The sequence below is a fragment of the Sitodiplosis mosellana genome, unplaced genomic scaffold, assembly GCF_009176505.1.
Source record: "Sitodiplosis mosellana isolate CC-2019 unplaced genomic scaffold, AAFC_SMos_1.0 Smas_scaffold_5, whole genome shotgun sequence".
Lineage (NCBI taxonomy): Eukaryota > Metazoa > Arthropoda > Insecta > Diptera > Cecidomyiidae > Sitodiplosis > Sitodiplosis mosellana.
In genome coordinates, this window is record NW_022595248.1 from 5,979,192 (window position 1) to 6,003,695 (window position 24,504).

The following is a 24,504-nucleotide window of genomic DNA, read 5'->3' on the forward strand; positions in this document are numbered from 1 at the left end:
CATATAGCGGAAATTAAAGTGAAAGTATAATAATAAACAAGTTAAATGATATTAAGTCATCTGATACACACAATCCTTTTATTTCTTTAATTATTTTCATCTCTTCGTTTGCCGCCACCGACGACGACGACGACGACGACAACAGCGGACGTGCACTGAGCAGAATGAGGGTGCATTTTATGTAATTATGCGCTGTATGACAGCGTTACACATGACGTTAAAGATAAGCTTTTACAAATTTATTTATACATTTTCTCTCTAGACAATGAATTTGGTGTTCGTGCGCGATATGCGCATTTGTCGCTGTGCATTGTATGGAATTCTTCATATTTTACTAATGGATGCATTCGAAATGAACGTGATTATGAAATTTCACCCGAGCGAAACAGCATGCGAGAGCGAGAACGAGAGAAAAAGAATGAAAAATAACAAAAACTTTTGCGAGCATAAATACGGTAACTCACCAAATTGCGGTAGTTTAACGTTGAAATATCTGATGCAACAATGACAACAAATGAGAACATTGTGAAACTGGGAAAAACTCCTTCTGCGAAAATCGCATCGTGAGAAAATTCATTTCTTCTCATCATCCGCAGCTAGAACCATTTCTAATATCATTTATTTGTTTTAGAGTCTTTTGTAAGCGTGTATATTTACGTATTTTATACATATTTGTGTGTGTGCAATGCTCTCACGAATTTTTCGCATTCAAAAGATAAAAAGGAGTTTTATGCAAAATGGCTTTTATCGTATTTTGTATTATATTTCAAAAACTATGCCATCGAATTTATGCAGTAATTTATGTACGTGTACTCGCTTGTTCGCTTCGCATCGCAATCGTAGCTTTCGTTCGTTCGTTCGTTCGTTCAGTGATCACATTACATCGTATGCCAATTTTCATTTTGCATTGTTTTTCATATTTTATAGTATACATTGTATATAAATGGATCTGGAAAATTTTTGCTGCAATGCTCATGCATTAAACTGACGAATAGGAAAATCCCTGGAATAGGAATACTCACAAAATATAGACAAATTCTCTGCATTCATTATGCATGCTTTGAAAGTACAGAGAAAAAACGGGTTTGAGCCCGAGCGTAATGCCTCACACAGACATTCACAATGGAAATAATAATATAGAGTTTAGAAATAACAGCATACACCGACTGCTTGATGATGATTCCCGTCTCTCGCATTTGTACGCACATCAGTGGCTGGTAACACCAACCTGGTACAGCTCATATATATACTGGTTTAATTCAATTCTCTGGTTTTGAATAATTTTCTGCCGCTTCTATGGTTAAAATTTGGCATTCAATGCAACAGAGATGAATTGTTGACACATAAAAATTTGAGGATCAAATACATGCTGGTCTCCACAATCGATGTGAATCTATTTTCTGAATCCATTCAAATTGATGGAGACCAAATGCATCATCATCATCGTTTGGTTGGGTTGTCATTTGTGCTATGCCATCATCAGTGTGGCTTTTCATCGAGCTTGAAATGTAGACGAAAACATTCAATCACCCCTTTTCTTTGTGAGAATCGTTTTGATTCGCAGATTTCCGACTAAAAAATAAAACGTGCCAAGAATAACGATCAAATGCAATTCGGAATACTTTCTCGATCTCCACATTTACATACATTTCACATCGGCTTTAGTTCGACGCGGCAAAGTCTTGCAAATTCCCAAATGAGATGCAAATCAAATAGGGGAAAAAAATAAATAAATGTGAGAGCGCATCAACATCCCTTTGAGCCAAAGGTGTACCATCCCGTTTTCTATATAGATTCTTGTTAAAGTGATGAAATTACTTTTCATTCCCTGGCATAAATTGTAGAATCAAACTTTTTCCATCATTTTTTATTAAAATCATTAGAATTTATTTGCAGTATGCACACTGAAGTATTTACTGCATACACATTTCACACACAGCAACAACAACAGCCAAGTTTTTGCACCAATTTTCGCACGATATTGAAATGTTGAACTGTTATGACTCATAGTAAGCATAATTCCATTGCAGAGTATTGTGTGCAGTGTTACATTTCATTTTTCAGTGTTAGAATATGATCAAAATAAGTGTGCTCTGCTCATGCTTTAAAAGCTCTCGTCATCTCGCTCCTCGTTGAAAAGGGAGAAAGAGAGAGTGTGTTTTTTTCCGTTCCGTTTCGGTTTTTCGTTTAATTTTAGCTTACTTCACATTATTTTATGAGCATTATTATATTGAACGGACACAATACTGACACAAGCTGACGCTGCGCTTATTTTATCTATTGGAGTTATGTGTGTGAGAGTGAGCTATGGAAACTGGATAGTGAATTGTGTTAGTCGTGTGTGTGTGTGTGCAATTTATTTTTCGATACACTTCTTTTGGATATGCGACGTTACACGCACGGGAATGTTGCTGTTGCAAATTGCGGTTAACTTATTGGGAATTGAATGTGCTGTTCTTTTTTCCTCGTTCTCTCTCTCTCTCTCTCTCTCTCTCTCTCACACTCACTCTGGTTGCTGTTGGTTTATACTTTGGCGCTCAGAGCGGAGAACAAAGCAAAATATAAATGTCAGCAGTTTGTAGCTCGAGTGTGTATGTGTTCGCCATGGCTATTTATATGCATGAAATTGTGCCGATGAAAAACGTCACATCGATGGTATGCGGTCAACATTAGCTTTTTATCTCGATCGTGTATTAGATGCAATAGCAAATCGGAGTCATATTGAATATTGGGCGCATATGTGCCGCATATTTCGTTTGTATTGAATTTCAATTTTCAATGGCATTCCTCATGAGAGCGGGCGACATCGATACACAAAATGAAGATGCCAAATGCCAAGTGAAATGAGACTCATCCATGGAAAATTACATTCTCGCTCAATTCCGAACCGGTTTCTGTGTCCTTTCTCTGTCTTCCTCTTGCTCGCTGCTCTCGATACTCAAAATGGTTTTAACTGTCAAAGCATAAATTGGTGCATGCGGTTTTCTGTTCACCATTCGATTCCATCCGAATCGGTTGCACTATACACATACACTTAACATTACATAAGCAGCACGTAAACAACAATAATGGACAATGTGAAAATGCAAACTGATGTAAATTTTTGGCTTTTCGATCGAAATCCAATTCATTGTGTCGCCTGTCGTTCTGTTATTTGGCCACTGTCGAAGCATACAACTCACAAAATAAATTGAATTTGTTTGGCAGCCACTTTTTTAGAGCGAGAGAGAGAGAGAGAGCGAAAAAAAGCGTTGTCGATTATTTCTACATTTAGGTAACATGGATCCATAAAGTATGGCAAAAGTGAATTTGTTTGCATTTTTGATACAAATTTTAATTTCCTCTGAAAAATACTGTTCATTCCACCGATTTCACCGCTCGATCGCCCTGCGGTACTTCGAAAAATGAATCTTGGCATCGCTTTGTGTGCATTCCCATTTTATTAATTAAATAAAGTCAAATTACCAATTGAAATTGAATTAATTTGTTGTGAATGCACAACAAAATGTCTATCCCGACTGGTGCCCATCCATTATTAAACAATGCACGGCGTCGTAAATACAAAATCCTGTTCGCATTCGCAACGCATTTGCACATTACACAATCACGTTCTATCGTTCCGAAATTATTAAAACCGATTTGAAAATTGCATAACGCATCTCTCTCTCTGTCTGTCGTATTGGTATCCTGTGTTGTTCGGAAATCGGTCATTGGCATCTCGGAATTTCAACTTGCAATGCTTGCACTCAGCTTCTGCTGCTGCTGTTATTCGACATGGCCATATGAGCGATGCGCTTTATTGTAGCATTAGGTGAGTGTCATGCTGATACATTCGTAGAGTTGAGAGTGCATTTGAAGTGGCGAGAATGAGATGGACTGTGTGCGATAGCACGTATCTTCATCAAGCTCTGAAATTTCGTTCGGTTGTTCCAGTCGCAGTGATGTGAAGCATCATCGTTGTCGGAACAACTGTTTAGTATTTACCACCATCTCGAATATTGATCACCGATTTGCTGCATTCACAATTCATTTTTTTTCTCTTGCTCGAAATCCTCTCTCTCTCTCGCTCGGCACACGGCATTAAATATTCAACGATGGAAGCATAACATTGTAAATTGTAAATTATTTTACTGAATACATGTCCTGAGCGGCAATTCAACGAGCTGGCCAAAGCGAGCGAGAGAGAAACGGGAGCAATAGAGAGGCGGAATTTTCACACAGAGACCGATGGTACAATGCGAACAAAGGCCGGGACCAATGACATATACGATCAATAAAACCACGGAACCGCTGCACAAATCTCGAATCTAAAGCGATTTGATGTGGACAATGGGCAAAATTAATAGGAAAATCAATGAATGCGGCCGCCCCAGCCATTACGCACATCCATACAAACAACATGGCTATATCGTAAAACATTGTATGTTGCAAGTCTCGTTAGACATATTTGTGTGTTGTTCGAGTTATCTCTAAATTGATTATTTGTGTCGGATTTGTTGAACTGCATGTTAGACACCAAATGCATTTGCATTCATACGAGAAAGGCTATTGGGGAGAGAAAATGCGACACACACACTATTTTCCATGCCCAAAAATTAAATGCTCAGCAAATAATTCATTTTGGATGAGGACGTTACATGAACCGCATTCGCAAATATCCTGTTGTTATATTAATTATATTTTCGCCTCAGCACACACAAAAAAATGGTCACATTTTGAAAAATGGGCACAACCAAAATTGTGCCAGAATTGCGAAATTACGGTCGGGATTTTATTTTGGATTTATTCAACAATTCGCATTTATTTTGACAAGAATAAAAATGGGCTGCACCTGAACAATGTGTTTTGACATGAGATTTGAAGCGTCAACACGAGTAATTCGTTTTCTGCAATGCCGATCAAATGAAATGAGATGGATTGTTCAATCGACTGTTGATGCCACATTTTAAATTAATTTATTCACGAAGCGAGTCCATCGCGCGTTTTTTTTTTTTTCATTAAGCTAATTATTTATCGAACAATTAAGCCGGAAAAAAAGACGAAACCAAAAAAATGGCCAGGGTATGGGTGATAATGGATTTTGATGCTGCTGTTGTTGTTTCTGCTAGTCAATCACATAACTACAATAATGCAAACCAGTTAATTTGAGTGAAAAACGCGAGCGAGCGCGCGCGGTTGTTGCGGCTGCTGGTTTATTTTATTTCGTTGTATATATCGATTTTTGCTTTCATGTAGCCAATTGATAAAATATCATTGCGAAGCAGCCAGACGAATTAATCACAGATTTTAACGTAATAAATCCATGAATGGTTACGCAATATGCTTTCTGTTTTCCATCAAACAATGTTCACACACAGACACACAAAAAAATTACACAAATAAATTGAATGCAGTGCTTCTGCTGTTGCTGTTGTTTTTTTTGCTTGTAATTTATTGAAAATCGTGTTTTTAATTGAGTAGATAATCGAAAATGAAAACGGAGAGCAACGATAATTCATCTGAAAATTTCAGGAAAAAAAAACACTGAGCGGAATCAATGGCAAAGAACGAGATAACTTTTTATCGTTCGCTTTGTCAATGATTTTGTCATTAAAATGTCTCTTCTTCTGCATTTCCTCTACATCCCGTTGGTTCTACTCCAGTACCTCGCTCTCTCTCTCTCTCTCTCTCTCTCTCTCTCTCTCTCTCTCTGAGAGAGAAGAACAGAGAGATGTTTTTGTTCCTGGCTCTGTCTATGTCTCATTTTCTCTATGTTTCTCTATCGTTTCTATCGCTCTTTCAGTTCGTTATGCGCTACACACACCGTGTAATTGTTTATAAAAAAAATGGAGACCACTCGATTAATCTCCACCGATAAAAATTAAGAAAAATGTGTGAAACGAAAATTAAAACGAAGAGATAACATGCGGCGAAGGGATTATACATAACTTTTTTTTCATGTTAAATGAACCAAGTGACATTCATTATAATTTAAAATGTTTGAAAATGACAAACACATACACGCGCATTCGTTGTGTGCGCGCCGCGCTCACGCTCGTGTCACTGGAGCCAAAGAAATTTCGCATCGTGCACGGCTGGATATGTGCCATCGCATTACATGCTCAGCACGCGGAATTATAGCGACATGAACCCACCATCATTACAACCAACACAAATGGCAACATGAAGCAGCAACAGTAATGCCATCACTGTTGAGTTTCATTAAGCCAACGAACAGAACTGTCATCGTGAATCCAAAGCAGTTAGTTTTGATCCAAGGAAGGAGGTTGGGTGCGCACAGAGAAAAAAAACGCACACGATGAACACGATGGTAACAACGAGAAGTGGGAAAGTTCAACATTTGCCGCAAAGTCAGCGACTGAAAATCGCACACAATACGGTTCAACAAAAGTATATTTTCATTAAAATGAATAGCAAAAAAGGGAGATCGAGAGAAAGAGAGAGACGAACTGCCAACGAGTGACGAGTGGAAGAAGTAGAACGAGTGTGTGTGTGTGTGTGTGTGTGTGAGAGAGAGAGAGAGAGAAGTGAAACGAGTGAAGGAAGAGAAAAAAAGTAGAACGATAAACTGCATTTTCACTGCGAACAACGACACACAGCATGGTAAATTGTGGAGAAAGAAACGAGCACCATCGTCAACGACGAAAACAAATTATAATGTTTGAACAGAGCTCCCTGTCTCACTCACTCTCTCACACATGAGCGCAATCGTAAAGCTCGTTAAACTTTTTTAATTTTATCCGAGTGCACACAGAAATCTCTTATGCGCTTAATGCACAACATACACTTTCGCTTCGTCAACATCCAAAATATGATTATGGTTGTTTTGTGCGGGTTGCACACAATTCTCGGTTTCATTTAGAGTCATACAAGGAGTGAGTGAAAGGGTATGTATGTGTGTGTGTGTGTGTGTGCGAAAACGAGCGACATCAACTGGAGTCCGTTCACTATGAAGATCCATATAATCAGCCAACATATCCACATTCAGTGAAATATTTTTTGATTATAAAAACATTTAAAACTTTCAAATTATACCCTTTGGATGCCTTCGAATGTCATTCGACCCGCCGTCCGCACAAACTTCCCAATGAATGACAACGGCAACAGCTTTGAAGTTTGAATTTGTGAAAACGTTTTTCGTGTTATTTTTTCCCCCTTTCAATTTCGGTGTATCACAAGTCAAAACACATCAGTGTGTCGAATATTTTGCGTCGTTGAAAGTTCTAGGAATTTAAATCTTTGGGCTTAGGTCATGCCATGGAAAAGAACCGATTCACTGTTCATATATAAAATCATTTGGCACCGATATTTCAACATAGATAGAAAAACCCAGTTTATTTTGATGATTTTATGTAAAAAAAATAATTGTTTTTCTTCGCCTTTGTATTTCTGCATTTAATCTGCCCCAAAATGGACGAGTGGCTCGAACAATCTTTTAAAAAATTATGATGATTACACAACCTGAACCAGCTTTGATTGGTTCACAACACAATTTTAATGACTTTTATTCTCTGTCTGTCTTTTGTTTGCAAAGCTTATGAAACGATGCCGTGCAACATGCAGTCGCACCACCGTCAGTTTGATATGGAACATTTCTTCATTTCATTGCCTGGATTTAAACATTTTTTTTTGCTTTCTGCGTCGCTGTCGCTTGTAACCTGTAATTCCTGGTGTTTATGCCGCTATGTGCGGTGTGCATGTGCATACAATGCACATCTGCTTGCTGCACGCTCACTCACAATGACGACGACGCTGACAATGATAATAATGATGTGACACTAAGTGAAATGAACTTTGTGAGATAATTTTCATTAGAATATAAACAACTGAAAAGCGTTTAACATTATCAATTGTTCTCCACCGGAAGGAGAATAGAAGAGGCGACAATTTACGATCTGTCACTTTAATGTGGATATTTTTTTTACGATTACACCGCAATAAAATTGCGTGTATTCTGCATATGAGGTATAGCGTGAGAAGAGGGTGACTGCGTCCAACGACATGGTAAACATTGTAACATGAATGCACGGGTAATTTTAATCACGTTTAATGACCGCATTTAATTGAACGTGCGCGCGGTCGCATCGGGCGCTAACTTTTACAATTTTTAGCACAACAATAAAACAGTTCCTTCACCATGTTTGCACCAACTAACCACTCTGTATTACTTTGGCATGAGTGAACAAAGCTTTTTCTCTCTTCTTTTTTTTTCTTCTTTTATCACGGATTTGTTCCCCCTTTTTTTGTTCGTATTTTTATGACATATTTCAAACGAGAACATGTTGATTTTTACAATTCGAATGCAGTTTTAGTTTGGTCAGCCGAATGCGGGTTGTCTGCCAGATAAATTTTATGAGTGGCGCTTGCTGTGCACACGTTCTTGAAAAAAAAAAACCATTACAGCATTCCTTGTGTCCAATCGTAAAAAAGCAGCAGCATCTAGGACAATTGAACAGGTGAAACACAAACAACAGCAGCAGCAGCAGCAGCTTGGGAAAAAGTTTATTGGATCGATATAAAGTTGGCAAACTCACATGTAGTTCTCTCATTTAATTGCTTAAATTACGGAGCCAGTGGAAATGAATGCAGCAGCACGAACACAAAAATAACCATGAGAGAGAGAGAGAGAGAGTAAAAGATAGCCGTTACATCGAAAAAATGGGCCACACACAGAATTGGGAGCGAGAAAAAAAGTTCGGTGTGACATATTCAACAGCCAGGCAATAAGTAGCACACATAAAAGTTTCTAGAAATTATTTCCGTGTAGTGCATGCAATATGGAACTGCACTGAAAAACGCAGTTTCTCTTTGTTTGCAAGCGAAACGCAATGGCGTCATTATGGTGGAACAAAAGATTCGCCAACTATTTTTGTCTGCTGCTGCTGCTTGTGTCGCTGTTTTTATTTCCCCTTTTTCTTTATTACTATGATATTCAACTTCATGTGCTCAATTGCAGACAATAGATTTTTCCACAACTCCACCATTAAAAATGCACAACCTGAACACACGCCACCTGAAAATCGTCCTGTAAAATGCTTCGGTGGCTTCAACAGTGGGAAACAAACAATTTTCTACGGTATTCACTTACCTTGCGCCCACCAATAAACTGTTTCCATCACGCAACACCAATCGAAAGTAGTCAACGACTGTGTCATTTCCTTGGAATTTCATTATGTCCTCTGAACCTGTCAACGAATAAAAAAACGCAAGAAAAAGAATTAATTATGATTTACCACTTGGAACATACCGCAATGCTGCTACAATGTTAATTTTTTTCATGCAGAACAATAAAAAGAAATAAAATCAAACAAGATGAACAATGAATTGCAACGCTTAAAATTTAGTACTCATTGTAAAAAAACATAGAAACTCGTATATTCGAGCACAAGAGAGGTGTTGACAACGAGGTTAAAAACGACTCATTCAATGGTGTTTATTGTACGTTTTTTTTCGGTGAATTCAGGCCAACCGCTAACACATTATAAAATGGGAAAAATGAATGCTTCATATCAAATTTGATGGTTTAATTTTTTTAGATTCGTTAACTCATTCACACCCGAAAAAAATTTAATTGCTTTCTTTTGCTCTCATTTGAAATCTCTCTCATTGTTGATGAAAACGAGAGCGTGAGTTCCGCTTTTGTTCAATGGATACGGTTCCACATCGTAACGTGCCAGATGAAAATGTGTTTTTCACTTGTTCTGCTTATTATTGGTGTCTGAGTGTGGGTTTTCTCTGTTTCTAATTAAAAAGTCCAATCTTGATTTATCAACAATAGATTCCGTCCCCACGTGATTTTCTCTTCCACCCATTCCTCCCTGTGCAACATGAATCATGTACAAACATAAATAAAATGGCTAGAAAAACACAAGGTCTAATACATCATACCGAAGCGTATTAATCGTGTAACCACGCCATTTTCTTCTCACCTCGCCACATCGCTGCTCAAAATGAACGAGCTTGCTGGCGAACCGGGACGACATCGAATATCCAAGCTGTTGCTTGGTGAAGCTCTGCTCATGTCGGTATCGTGTTCAACTTTTATTATTGCGCCCGTCGATGCGGAAGGCTTGAAATTGCTACCACATTGTTTTTAATATTTGTGTTCTAATTTCAAAACAAAGGCGACCTCGTGAGCAGAATTCTGCAAACGGTTAATTCATCCCTATCTTACCAACGGATGACATATTGCGAAATGGGTGAAACACTGAAAACCGGAGCATCGACTTGCTTTCTTTCTGCTGGTTCTTTTTTTTTTAAGTGTGCTCGTGGCAAACATAATTCATTCAGTGAGAAAGAACCGACGAATGCGCGCGCCCGCGCTCAATGGAGAACATTTATTGAAATAAGGGGGAAAGAGAGGAAAATAAGCGCAAAACAGCAGCTTTGCCACACAGGACAAAGCACATTTTTTTCTCTCTTTTTTTCTCGATTTCAAAAGGATAAACTTTTCGCCTCTCATAAACCATTCAGAGAACCAAGCAAAGCTATACACTTTTTTTTCCCTGTGTACATGATATAGAATCGTATCGCAAAAAAAAAATGGTTGAACTTAAGAGTGAAAGTAAAAGGAATGCGGTACCTGATAGGGAGAGAAAGAATGAGGGAGAGCGAACAGCGAAAAAAGTTGTTGTAATATGGATGTTTTATGCTTGTTTGTGTGGAAAAAGAAAGCTATTTGAGCATTGGCCATGAGTTTTATACAATAAACACAGGACACACTGCAGCTCATATAAATTTTTCATCGTCGCAATAAATCGAATGGAGGTGTGCAGTCATAATAATCATCCGATGAACAGAAAAGCCATAAACCAATGTGGTTTTTTTCTCTTCACATCACGTTTTCAAACGTGTGCGCCATCAAATCGACCGAGACCATAAAGACTTTTTTCTTCGTTTTCATTTCGGTCAAAGTCGTCAACGGGAGAGAGAGAGAAAAACGAGCATTGCCCACAATTTATTCTAATTGATATAATATCAGTCTAAGATTTTTGCTCATTTATTTTTGTTTTAGATCGGCTCGACGGAGACTGGGTTCGGCCCAAGACACAAAGACGCTACCGATTTTACGAGTTAAAACAGGTAAAGTATTTGCTTGTGATGGATTGTCGAAAAAGGATGAAGCCGTATTTTCTGCTTTCTTTTGCAAACATTCTATTCGAGATGGAAGGGTTTCAGAGCATTTACTTGCACGCACATACATAAAGCTGCATACGTTGGGAGAAAAAAAGCGGATCCGTTTTTTACTAAGGCTACAGAAAACAGCGGGCAATATATTTTATTGGAAAATGTTTTCTTTATGTTTTTGGATTTACATATATTTCATTTTTCTGCAATATTTGTTTTGGTCTCAAGCTCCGTTCCGTTTACGATACACCACTCACTTGTAAACAAATTGAAAACATATGCCCGAAATGTTTCCCGAGAAAAACGAAGAATGTTTGTTGTTGCTTCTTTCTCTCTTCCTCTCGCTCTCCCTCTGTTGAAATTTCAATTCGGTTTTGAGTTCGGTGTCGCGGTATGGGGTCCGAAGCATACCAGAGGCATACGGTAAAGGACATACACCGAGTGGAGCAAAGAGAATTACTATTTGTTTTTACGATTTATGCAATACAAAATGGAACTTGTTTGTCTGGAACAACATTGAGGAGCAGGTAGCGTTTACAAAGGGCCACAATATGTACGCGTGTGTGTATGTGTGAGTGAGCATGTATGGCGTCGAAGTTGAACCGACAAGTAAATCGTCGAATTTGTGTATCGACAAAAAAGCTAGGATAAATAATGGTTCGCTGTAATCTTTAAAAAATTCAGTGATTCAAAAGCGTACACATGATGGGTGATGGTTCACCTTGCAACCGGTCCTTAAGGACTCAATTGGGCACACCACATACCGATCGGAACAATACACGGCGAAAAATGTGAATAATGTGAAATCTATAAAGATTCCTTACAGTGTTTTTCTTCATTTCTCCTTCTTTGTCGCTCTTACACTCGCACTCCCTTGCTCTAGCGTCGATTTCAAACGGAACACCTCGTTCTGTTTGTTTTTCTTTCTTCTCTCGAGTGTAATGGAAAACTGTGTATGTTTTTTTGTTGCTGATGATGGCGTGCAAATAATGCGTTGAATGACGTCGATGTTGGTTCCCGTGTTTCATGTTAATCTGGACAAAAGCGTTCATTCGGGAGTCATGTGTCGCAGCAATAATGGTTACATATTGTATTGCATGCCAGGTGGTACTAACGCAATTTTCCAAACTTGTTGTAGCCATTTTTTCTCACTCCCGATTTTCGATCGCAAGGTGGTGTGTGTGTATAGCAATGCAATGTGCTTGTACAGCACAATCCAAACACAGTACACAGTACACACGACGCGTTCATGTCACTTGACCCCACGCAATTTGTGCACAAATGCAAAAATTTTTTTTTGCTCTCTGGTTCGAACACGGTTTTCTTACGTTTTTACCAAAAATGACTCTGTGGTCTGGAATTATTCAACAACGAAAAGCATGCAGAGTGAGAGGAAGAGAAAGAGAAGGAGAAAAAAGCGTGGAAACAATCGGCCGGAATAAATGCAGAATAAGCAAATGTTAGAAGAAGAATGGCTATGAATAAATTACACTCGGAAAACATAATGTCTGCTGCTACCACACTCACACTCACACACGACGCAATAACAACGAAAAACTCGAATTATTTTAGTTGGTTTGTACACATAGCTCTCATTCTATGTGTGTGTTTGGTTTGGTTTGGCTTGGCCACGTGTAATGTATGACTGCGGCAAACGATAAATACGTGAATACACACAGAAAAAAGTACAACAATGAACCACGAACGAAATCTCTGTTAGATGAGTGCAAAGTTTGCAAACACGCTGAAATGATGGCGCAAAAAGAAACGAATAGGAAATTACATTGTGTCCAATTGAAGTGTCTCTTTCATACATCTTTAAACAAACATCGAGGAAGCCATGAATGTTATATGCATGTACCCAGAAAGCCAATGAACGTATTGCGCGCCACACACTCTTTCCACACAATGCAAAGTCAAGTTCTTGGCTTTTCTGTTTGCTTGATATGTTTGCAACTGTACTTACTGCCAACGCACAGTGGTGTCGACTCTGTCTGCCGTTCAGCCACTTCAATTTTTGTTCATTTTTTCCTCTCGGTTCTTCAACTCAATCGCCACTAAAACTGTCTACGACAAACTGAATTGTGAAAAATGGGATTATGCTCAAGCATTTCTTTTAATATTTAAAATTACACGCTGAAAACTCAGTGCTTGTGATTTCGCTTGAAATTGATGGATAATTCGATTAAAAAAGGTAGGACACAGCTGAAAGTATCTATTTTAATACGTAGACGTTTTTTCGATGCAAATTGAACCAAATTAAAGTTACTTGTTGTTGTCCTTCAGCATACGCAGTATACCTTACCTTCTGCACTCTCATCCGATCGAACGTCCGTTGACGTTGATTCGCTTTACATGGAAACGAATTTTTAGTCACCTAAATTATCGAAGAGTTCCAATTAATCTTAACCCATTTAAATGAATAAAGCGAATGACAGTGCAGTTCATTTATCGGTCAATAGATTCATTGGTTGTTTGGATGAAATGGTGAATAGGCTCAATAAACTATTCCGAATTTAAGTGACAAAGTTATTTTGGGTTTTTCGAAAATTGTCAACTTACCGCTGCTAGTATTTTGAAAACCGATTTCGGTTTGAAGAGCTTAAACCCCAAATCTATTTTAAGCCCGATGAAAGTGAGAGAGGGAGAGAGAGAGAGCAAAATGGGTTTTCCGCATTTCGAATCTCGATAAAATATGCACGGATTCAAATACGATATAATCAACGTGAAGTATTAACTTTTCTTCAATGTAACAACTAGTGCTACCGAAAGATCCCGAAACAACTTTATAATTCACTGCCGAAATCCAACCACAAAGAAGTGCCACCGACAATCGACCGAAAAAATAGATGTGGTGTGACTTTTTTTCTGCTCGAATGTATTTAATTCGGTCGACGGTAATTTCTGTGTGATACGAAGAGATAGAGCGAGAGGGTAAAGCCGAGATAGATAGAGAGAGAGAGAGAGATAGAGAGACAGATAGAGCGAAAGAGTGATGGTTAATGTTTGATGTTGTGCTTTGTCAGTGTAATTTTATCGATTGTTCTGAATGAGCTGGCAGAAAATTCTGAAAGAGCTTCCTTTTGAAATGCAAAATGGCATCGCAATAAAAAAAAACTCGAACATAAAATTGGCAACACAATGAAAAAGACGAAAGAAGAGCGACAAAAAGCAAGCTCGTATGAGTTTATTGTGCTCGGCAAAAAATACAATTGGCAACAATCAAATTAAATAAATTCGAATGTGCTGGCAGTCGGTGCTGAATTTTGGCGATGATAATAGAGCCCGCTTCTTTGGCTTTTGTCAGGTTACTCTTTTTTCGTTCGTTCATTCGTTCACTCGTTCGCTCTTCGGATTGTGTGTTTTTTCTTTTGAAACATAAAATTAAATTCACAAAAGTTGGTGGAGTGCGCACATCAGAGCAACAACAACCAAAAAAAACTCAACGGCGAACAATAAAAGAAAAACGATATAAATGAAAAACCGAAGAATACAATACATTCGCCGGGCTCATTCGGTTTTTTTTTTTTTTGGGCGCACTGTCAATATTTGTCTGTATTGTTTGTGAAATTTAAAATGACACTCTGTGAATGGTCGATTTTTGGTTGTCTGGTTTCAATGTCGAACAAAACCCTGCACTCGCTCGCTCGCGTTCATTTTATTTATCAGCTTTGGATGTTGCATATCACTCACTTCTAGTACTCAATTTAGCGCAATATGTTCGACGCTTTCTTTCACTGTGTTTAATTTCATCAAGTCTTTTTTGTTGTTGTTTCAGCTCTATTTTGTTTCATATATTCATGTTGTACGACTTATTTGTGTGCCATTTTCATTATTTTATCATTTTGTATCCATTTTTTTTCTCTCTCTTCAGTGCGCGCAAAAATAAATACAAAACCTGCACTCGGTGGCTTTGGGTGCATGAACACGCGGGCGTGCGCTCGCGCACAATGCCATTCGCATTCGAGCACACTCTTGTGAACAATAACAATAGTGACATTCCAAAACTTGGTGTGCTGCACATTGAATTCAAATTTTGAATAAAATGATTTATTATTGGTATGACTATGTAGTATGTGTGTGTATGCCGTGTTCTCATTGTCCAGGGACTGCCGGTATTAATGGGAATTTCACAATCCAAAAATCAGTTTAATTTTTTTTATTCCAACTCTGCCATACATATATAATTCCCTTTTTTCTTCCATTCTCTCTCTCTCTCTCTCTCTCGCGCGTCGTCAGTCGCATCGGTTGCAATTCACATCGAATTACTTCACCATAAATTCCAGATGCACTTTTACAATGCACATTTCAGCACACGGCATTGAATTGCTGTGTGTACAATGTGCATCGCTATTGTTTTCTTGTATCACAGCGAAAAATACATAAATTTTTAATGCAAGAATGAACAGTGCAGTCTGCACAAATTATTGCTGCGATTTAAATTATGTTCGGTCTGTTTGAAGAATTTCATTAAAATCAGAGTGATTTCCAAATGCACACACACACACACACACAATGTGCATATCACATTTGACGCTTTGACTGATGTCATATACCATTTAGCCTGATTTAGCCAAATGTATTTGTTTGGGTTAAGATGTGAATAAATATTTATATATTGAAGCGGAAGAGATAAGATAAAATTTCGGTTTGATCTACGGATTACTAACAACTACTTCTGATTTCATTTATTCATGCTAAAACACCATTTATTGATTCCAAACTTAGGCGTCTAGAAAGTTTTGACTCGATTTTTTTTTCGTAATGGTTGATTAATTCGATATCTTCGAAGTTTGTCCATGCACCACACATTTGCCATTCCTTGGTCAAGAGATAAAAGTTCTTGATGCATTTGCTAGATTCCCAGTTGTGTTCAGTCTGTGCATAATTAAATTATTCCAAATGTAGAGAGAGATAAAGAAAAAAAACAGTGTACGAGAAAATGTGCATAAACTTTAGCTAGATTTTCGGTGTTGTGCTTGGTTGGCACGATTGTGGTGTGGTTGCGGTTGTATGTTTTGTTTTCGTTTGCAAAAAGCAAAAAAAAAATTTTGAATCTGACAATATTTTAAGTATTGTGTTGGCACAACAGTCAATGGTTTTATCTCTCTGTGCTGAAGTAAATGAGATCAAAGGGATGCATTTTAATTCGTTTACTATTTGATAAAATGCTGGAATTCAAGTTGAAATTTTCAACCACTACCCTATGCTGTAAATGTGTCGGAGTCAATGTCCTGCGGGCACAAATCAATAGAGCGTGCATTGAATTCAAAATGAGTGGGTTAGTAGAAAAAAAACCGTTCCCATTTCAATTAGAAGTGTGTGGCGTAATAATTTCATTAGACGTCGCAATTATGATGATTCACGCAGTAGTAGCTCTTGCTTGTGCTGAACATAAGAAAGAGTTGTGCTACATAAATTCCCTAGTTGTTCGAGTTGATTTAGTGATTTAGGTGCTCAGGCACCATCATTTCTATTGATATGGTGCACAAGTTTTTTCTTTCTGTTTGCTGCCCCATCCATTGTTCCGTTTCAGAGCATAAATAACTTATCTTTGACAGAAAATCTCTGTTCCCAATGACTTTGTCTTGTGCTTAAATGTAGTTATCAGCCTGCATGCTCATCCAAGCGAATCTTCAACTAACTTTATTCATATGCTTTTCCATCACACACACATACACACAATTGGTGGAAAATTAGCGCCATTTTTTCACCCTCCAAACATAGCCATACTAACAATGGCCTGGCCACTGACTTTCTTGTCTCCGATTGAAATCTGTGTCATTTTTATGTGTTTCTCATTTGTTTCGCTTGTTCTATTTTTTTGACAGATAAGTTTTTTATACTTTTTGTGCTGTTGCGGTTAGCGAAAGAGAGAGAGAGAGAGAGAGAGAGAGAGAGAAAGAGAGAGAGAAAGAGGAAGAGAGAGTGATAGTAACCGGCAATGGCAAGAGTTTCACTTCCTTTCGATTATGTGTGTCTCTGTGTATGTATGATAAAGGAGAAGCAAGGGACTAAATTAAATATGAGCTGTATAGCGGTAGATAGAGCGAGACAGAGAAAGCGAGCTGTGATATGCAATCCTTTTCGCTGACAAGTCCATGAAAAAAGGAGCGAATGGAAAAGAAAATTGGAAAAAGGCGAACATAGCAAAGGGATATCTTTCCACTGGACACAAGAGATTGGATGAATGTGAGCGCTCATGGTTTTTTTTCCTTCTTCTTTTAATTCATTTCGCTCTTCGGTCTCCCCAATTTCTGGAATTCATATACGTATAGTTTGTTTAGTCATGGTCTGTTATTATTTGAACATTGATGCACATCTACATCTTCCGTTTCCTTTTTGCCCGTTCCATTCGTATCACATTGGCTGGCGCACAATTCCCAAATGTGCAGTATTTACTCTCTACTGCATCGCATCGAAAGTAAATTATGTGGGAGAATGAATTTCGATGTACATGAGTGTGTGTGTGTGTGTGTGTGTGTGTGTGTGTATGTATGTGCGGCTGATGCTATTGCTACTTAAGCCATACAGTAGAAAATAAATCGATTGCAAACGGCGGCGTTGGCTTCGCCATGGAACACATAACAATGATTGTATGTCTGCATCAGTGGCATTTTCTCCTATCAGATCCATTTTCAGATATACAATGATACTACCTATTTCAAGAGCTTAGAAGCTTGGGTGAGATACAAAGAGCGCACACTGAACCATTTTCGGTTCTGGGTTTTTCGTTTGAGCAAGACCGTAAACCGCATGCTACTCAATGTTTCGGTATGTCTCTGCCACTCTACTGCTTTTGTCAGCATCTTTGAACCATTTTGCCTGAGCCAGCGCGCGCGCGCCTTTTCCTCCCATTGCTTTGTTGCCTGATTTTTCTTTTCTTGTTCCTCTTTTGGCCTTTTTCTATGACTCGATGTGTGTGTGTGTGTGTGTGTGTGTGTGTGTGTGTGTGTGCAAATTCCATCGGGATGCAACGCGGCACAATCTTAGATTTATGTTTTTCATTATAATTTCTTTCGTTAATTTTTGTATCGCTCTTCAGCTTACTCTTTTTTCTGTACTTCTCTCTCTCTTTCTTCCTCTGTTTTTCTGTGTGTTCGCTCCACGTTTGCCACTCGCGCGCGTTCCCTTCGTTTCAATTTCTCGAACGTATCTCTCTTTATCAGTTTAATTTATATCACATGGATGCGAAGGAGCCGAGCACGCACGCTATTCATCGTATACGGCTAGCGCTATTTTCTTGCTACTTGTTACAACTTGAAAGGTATTCGACCTGATTTCATGTTTTGATTGCTTTGTTGCTCTGCTTTGTTTTGCTTCCACGTTTTTTTCCTCTCGTTTCGTTGTTGCGAATTTTTTTTTGTTGTTTTCTTACGCTATACCGATGAGAAGATAGAATCGAGCTAACAGCAGTAGAGCAAAGAACGAAAAGAAAACCCGTTTGTCAGGCTTGCTGTTGGCACGAGCGATACACAATGTGCGAGAATTGATCAAATATTACCACACATACACATTACACCACATCGCCACTAAAAGCCATTATTTCTCGTTTTCGTTTGCGAAACATAAAATGTCTGGCCGTTTTATTTATAATAAATTATTTAATGAGGGATGATGGTGTGTTTTTCAACAAGTCTTCGTTCATGCAAACATTTTGCTGTCTGATGGTGCAGATATGCCAATGAGTTGGCAAGAATATGCTTTTTGTATCGACTTCATATACTTGCTGTTTCATTTGTTGTTGCGATTCTTTTTTTCTCCCTCTCTTTTCTTAGTTTTTAATACGTACTTGATGAGGCAGAGAAGGTGGGAGAGGGAACGAGACTTAGATACCGAACAATGTGAGCAACAAATTGATATAGGCAACGCAGAGCAAAAAAAAACGAGTGTACCTGTCGCGCGCACGCGTGAGCGCACACGGCAGCTAAAAATTGTTATGAATTATTTCACCGATGGAAATCTGTCTGGCTCGATGTATGTCTAAAGGTTGTTTTTCATTTGTTATCATAGCTACCGTTCTGCGGGGCTTTTTATTTTCGTATCACAAACGGCCCATCGCATTTCTTTCTCTTACTCAGTTGTTATTTTTTCCGCTCTTCATTTTCATTTTTTTTATGTTTTGATAATTCGTACGTTGTAACAATATAATCATAAATCATATGAAAAACGTTGCATAAATTATCAATTAATTATATCGTCTGGAATCGAGCATGTGGCCTTTGGTGGTTCATATGAGCGCCGCATCGGTCGTACCACTTTTTCGGGTCGACGCTCGAGTTTAGTCTCTTGACAATTAAAACGGTTCGAAAAGAAGGGTATTTTAGATATCGAGTTTTTTTCTGTAATGAATTCGGTTTTCTTCAGATTGGATTCCCTCAGCAACTAGAACAAAATGTTCATTTAATCACCGATTCGTTGAAATGCCAAAGATGACGCACAAATCCTGTGATTTGTTTAATGGAAATTAGAGAATTAATTCTTCGTAATTATTTCTGTGTGAAAACTAAAACTCGACTCAATTCCTTTCACATCGGCAATTCTTGTTTCTGACACTCATTCAAATGCATTGGAACGCAAATTAATGTTTGGAATATCAAAAATTCTGTCAGAATTTTACGTTTCTTTCCTTCTCCCACTCCTTCATTTAATGTGAAAACTCGGTGAGTTCGTTGAAAAGGAAACATTTCATCGTGCAATGCGATAGAGTTTTTATGTGTGTGTGTGCGTGTATGAAACAAATGCCGTATTACTTATGCTTCGATTGAACCCAAGCGGAAGTGAGCAAAAACTTTTCTTTTCCCATTTTGCCATTTTGCCATTTCATACTGAACCGCTATCGTTGCCTTCCCCGTCTTTTTCGGCTCAGTCCATCTTTTTCTTGCTTTGCCTAAATAAATATTTTGACGTTGACTTTTCAACTCAAAATCCCGTAAAATAAATTAGATAAATGATTAACTAGCAAGAAGTCATGCGATTTTGTAAAATATCCGTTCGCAAAGTTCACACTATTACGTCGTCATCATTTCATATTCTATTGTTTGGAAAATGTAGACAGCCTTTTGTTTGGGCTTGCTATCGGGTGGTTGGTTCCCGTTCAACTATTGTACAATGCGAATTGATATGGTCGAAGTAGAGTGAATGTTGTGAAAACTCTATTCATCATCATCGTTATTGTAGTCGTTGCCTGTCATCGTTGCCAACAATGAGAGTCAATATTTTTAGCGCAAAATAACTTTCTTCAACATCTTAACAAAGTTGTGTATGCTCGTTCATGCTGCCGCCGCTGCTGCCATTTACTTTGGCTCCAATGAATGCTTTTATTGGCGCAAACAATCTTCAATATATTTTTATTTGTATGATGGCCACTATCCGAATGAAAACAAGTAAAATACCCACAATATCCCCATTTGACGTGTATTTTCGACGATCGATTTCATGGTTCATAATGGAAAAATCACATTTTCTTCTAGCCACATCATACACAATGTGTTTTTTGCTTAGTTTCACTATACTTTTTTTCACTCGCAATTCACTCCGTTTCGCTCTCATTTCGTTCTTGTTTTGGTGAAATGTAATGACACAAATGCGATTACATTCAGTTCTTTTCAGCCGCATTCCAAGCGAATCATATCCACACAATTCATACGCTTAATTTTCCATTGTTATCATCAATCCAAACGATAGACATTCGGCGCTCAAGCCCCGATATTATTGGATTTAGCTAGACGATGTAATTCTTCAGAATTTTCTTCTATTTTTTTGCGTTTGACATCTGTGTGCAACTAATGACAGTAATCGACTGGATAATCAATAATGTCATTTGTTGGCAACGGATACACTGGCTAATAATGGCACAAAACGACCAACCGAACAATGACTTTGCGTCATTTACTTGACCAGCAAATAAAAATCTTTACCAGCTTATTTTTTTTTGCTGTCGTTGCTGCTGCTGCTGCTGTTGTTATTCGAACAAAATTCAAAGTTAAATGGATATATAAAAACGATGCGAGAAGAGTGAGTGAGAGAGAAGAAGGGAAAAAACAGGTCATTTAAGAGGAAAATATGTTGCGGCTTAGAGTTAAAATGGTTTTCAGTCCTTTTTATGGTGACTCGATGCCTTTTTGCCATTTCATGATGGGTCTTTGTTTTCTTGTCAGATTACATCTTTTCTACTCATATCTCTTTTTGCTCACATATGCCATGGGAAATTGTATGATGGACATTTTTGAATTTCATTGGCCCATCGGTCCAAGGGGATGGAATGTTCACCAAAAATGAGAGAATTTCATTTAATTAGAAATCGACCTGACCACCAAACTGCATACCACAATTTCATCCAATTTTCATATTCGAAATGGTAGCCAAGTGAGAAAAATGTGTTCACTTTAATCGAAATTTCTGGTAGTTTTTTTTTCGAAATATGTATTCTTGTGCGAAGATTTTCGCTTCGAAAAACTACAAAAAATCTCATTGAGTTTAATAAAATTGGATCGAATTCTTTATGGCAACTTCATTTCAAGAGTGGAATTTCTTATGAATTGTTACTAGTACAATACTTGTACGAAAGAAACACAAGCGAAAATGTATCCAAATCCCAGATAAAATCATGTGCATCGAGCGTAACAACCGAGAAAATTCATCGACAATTGCTTGGCTGCGGATGAACTCTCTTGTCATTAATTGAGCGAAGCTAAGCAAATGAAAACACTAAAAGCAACGTGATTGAGATGAGCTCGTTCGGCTAATGTCTCTATACCATGGTGCGGCTGTTGACACTATATTTTCCTATATTTCGAATTGGCGCGCTGTTTAGTTCCGATTTGAAATGTTAAATAACATTGATATACCCTTTGAAATTGGGGGCGCTCGCGTCGCCTCAAATGACTTTGACGTTCAACGGCCGCCACACGCTCTATACCAATATTAAGAAAATGCTCTCTAGTTCAATATGCAATGCTCGAAGCCCACATCGATAACGAGCTAAATTTAACCAAAAGCAAAGGAGACAAATAAGAAATAGAAAGCATTGAACGAGCCAATTGACGCGTAAACTTATAATCATCGGAACACACATACAATCGCTCTGTCTCCGGGCTTTTGTGTCTGATGTGTATTGTGTAGTTCTTCTAAATGTAGTTTGTGTAACATCTACAACATATAGTTACTTCAATGGATTCTTTTTTTTTAGCTTTCATTCGGTTGACTGTTGTTTTCCGTTCCTTTTGTTGTTGCTACAAATTTTGTGGTGTTTTTGTTCACGTTCCTCTGTCTCTCTGTCCCATTTCCCCTGCAAATCCATTTCGTAATTTCGGGAACTTTATTACAATGTTCAAACATGAGCAGATTTTCTCGTCGAACCAGAAATTTTTCATCAATCTAAAAGCACATCCAAATTGGATTTTTCCTCTTATTTCTCTTTGTGAGCGTTCGAAGCGCTCTAGGAGCCCTTATTCGATGGTGCATACACTTGTTCCCATTCATTCGGTTTGAATTCGTGGAAAAATCATTGAAGCATTTAAAAATTTGTGCGTTAACTTCGGAAATTCGGACGAAAAAGCATGAAGAGTGCTGCAATGTTCGTGTTCGTTCACCATTTATCGAGGCCAAAATTACGAAAAACATAAAACTTTTTTCCGCCCTCTAGAAACGCAACAACGAACAAAAAACACTGCTCGTCCGATGACAAAGAATAAATATAAAAGTTTATCGGCAACGATTTCGATATTGGCCAAATGAAAAATACGAAATCAATTAGTTGAGCGCTGAGTTGGGCGAGCAGCGGAGGGACAGGGATGTACAAGTATCCTTCATAAGTATTCGTTGGCTCAATTGTAGCCAAGTATTCAACCGCTGCTGCGATTTATTCCTCGAAATTCAACTGTTCATGGAAGGAGAAGAATGGGGAGAAGAATTCAGCGAGATAAAAACGTTTCAATGGAAAGAACAGCTTTACTTTCTATGTGACATTATAACGCACCTGAGTGACTTGAATTTGAAACTTCAAGGCAAAAACAAATTTGTTTGGGAGCGAGCCAACGACATTGAAGAGTTCAAAATCATGTTGAATTCATTCAAAGACCAACTCAACGATAACGATTATTATTTTTTCCCAAGATTGCGTGACAATGAGCTTAACGACGACGAATTTTACGATAACGAGATGTTCATTAAAGTTGTTGATGATTTGATCAATATATTCAATACGCGATTTTCAAATTTCGAAAAATATAGTTTGGTATTTAAGTTCCTGAGAAATTCGTTCATTTTTGATGAAAACAACATTCAAATGTTGGCAGATCGGTTTGAAACGAATAAAAATCATTTACAGTTTGATATTGCTCTGATTAAGGAAGAAACTTCTTTACCAAATGAAAAAAGCGATGCTTTATGGAAGCGGCTGCTCTCTGAGTGTAATTTTATCACACTTAATAAAGTCGTATCAAAGTTTCATTGTATGTTTGGTTCAACGTACGTTTGCGAAGGCACTTTTTCAAGTATGACTCGCCGCAAGTCCAAATATCGCAACGCTTTGTCACAAAATAACCTCGAATCTTAATTTCGTTGTGAACTTACACCGGTTAAAATCGGGATTTTGTCAAAATGATACAGCATAAGGTGCTACATCCATCTCATTGATTTCTCAATAAACAATAAATGATATTTGTTGATTTAATGAATATTTGAAAATATATATACATAAACATACATATTATACTAAAAAATAATTGGTTTTTGATGTGATTTGTATCGAACTGTGTTCATTGGAATTTCAAACTAATTGAGGAGCTGTCTATATTTCTATGGAAAGTGTTACTGAGTATGGATATGATTTTGCATGAGATTCGCTTGTAAATTGAAATTGAAATTGAAATTGAAAGTAAATGTGATGCTGTAGCTATTGAACAAAGCAATGCAACCATGGCATGTGAGCCTGAATGTAACACAAAGGTATGAGTCATGTTGGATCGACTTTGAAACGGAATGTGTTTTGTACATGCAGCGAAGATGTAAATTTTTTTAAATTTGAACAGCCACGTGCCATAGTAACACCACTCAACCCTTAAAGAGTGGAAAATATTTACTTTTTAAATTTTTGCATTGAATTTGTAGTTTAAAGAAGGTGATGAAAGAATAAATGTAAACATCTGATATTTTCAATGCAAAACATTTGTGTGAAATGCGAAATTAAACACACGCGCACAGCTGGAATCGTAATTCCATCAATTGTTTGACATTGTTATCTTGAGAAATGTGTGCGATAATATTTTGTGGGCTTTAATTGAAATCGTCATAGTACGTGGATTGAATCATACAGTGTGTTGCCCACCGATGTGGCCACGCTTGAAAAGTATATAAGAGGATGCGTTCGATTCG

General features: G+C 37.8%; 1 protein-coding gene across 3 annotated transcripts in view; it reads right to left on the reverse strand.

Annotated features, from left to right (window-relative positions):
* Positions 1-24,504, reverse strand: part of LOC129566959 (semaphorin-1A) — a 279,328-nt gene that overhangs the window by 52,962 nt on the left and 201,862 nt on the right. For all 3 annotated transcript variants that reach the window (XR_008687808.1, XR_008687807.1, XM_055443376.1), the window contains exon 3: positions 9,089-9,185. Coding sequence is in view for 1 of the 3 variants with exons in the window: in XM_055443376.1 (XP_055299351.1) it covers positions 9,089-9,185 (97 nt within the window). In the remaining 2 variants the exon portion in view is untranslated. The remainder of the gene's footprint in view (positions 1-9,088; positions 9,186-24,504) is intronic.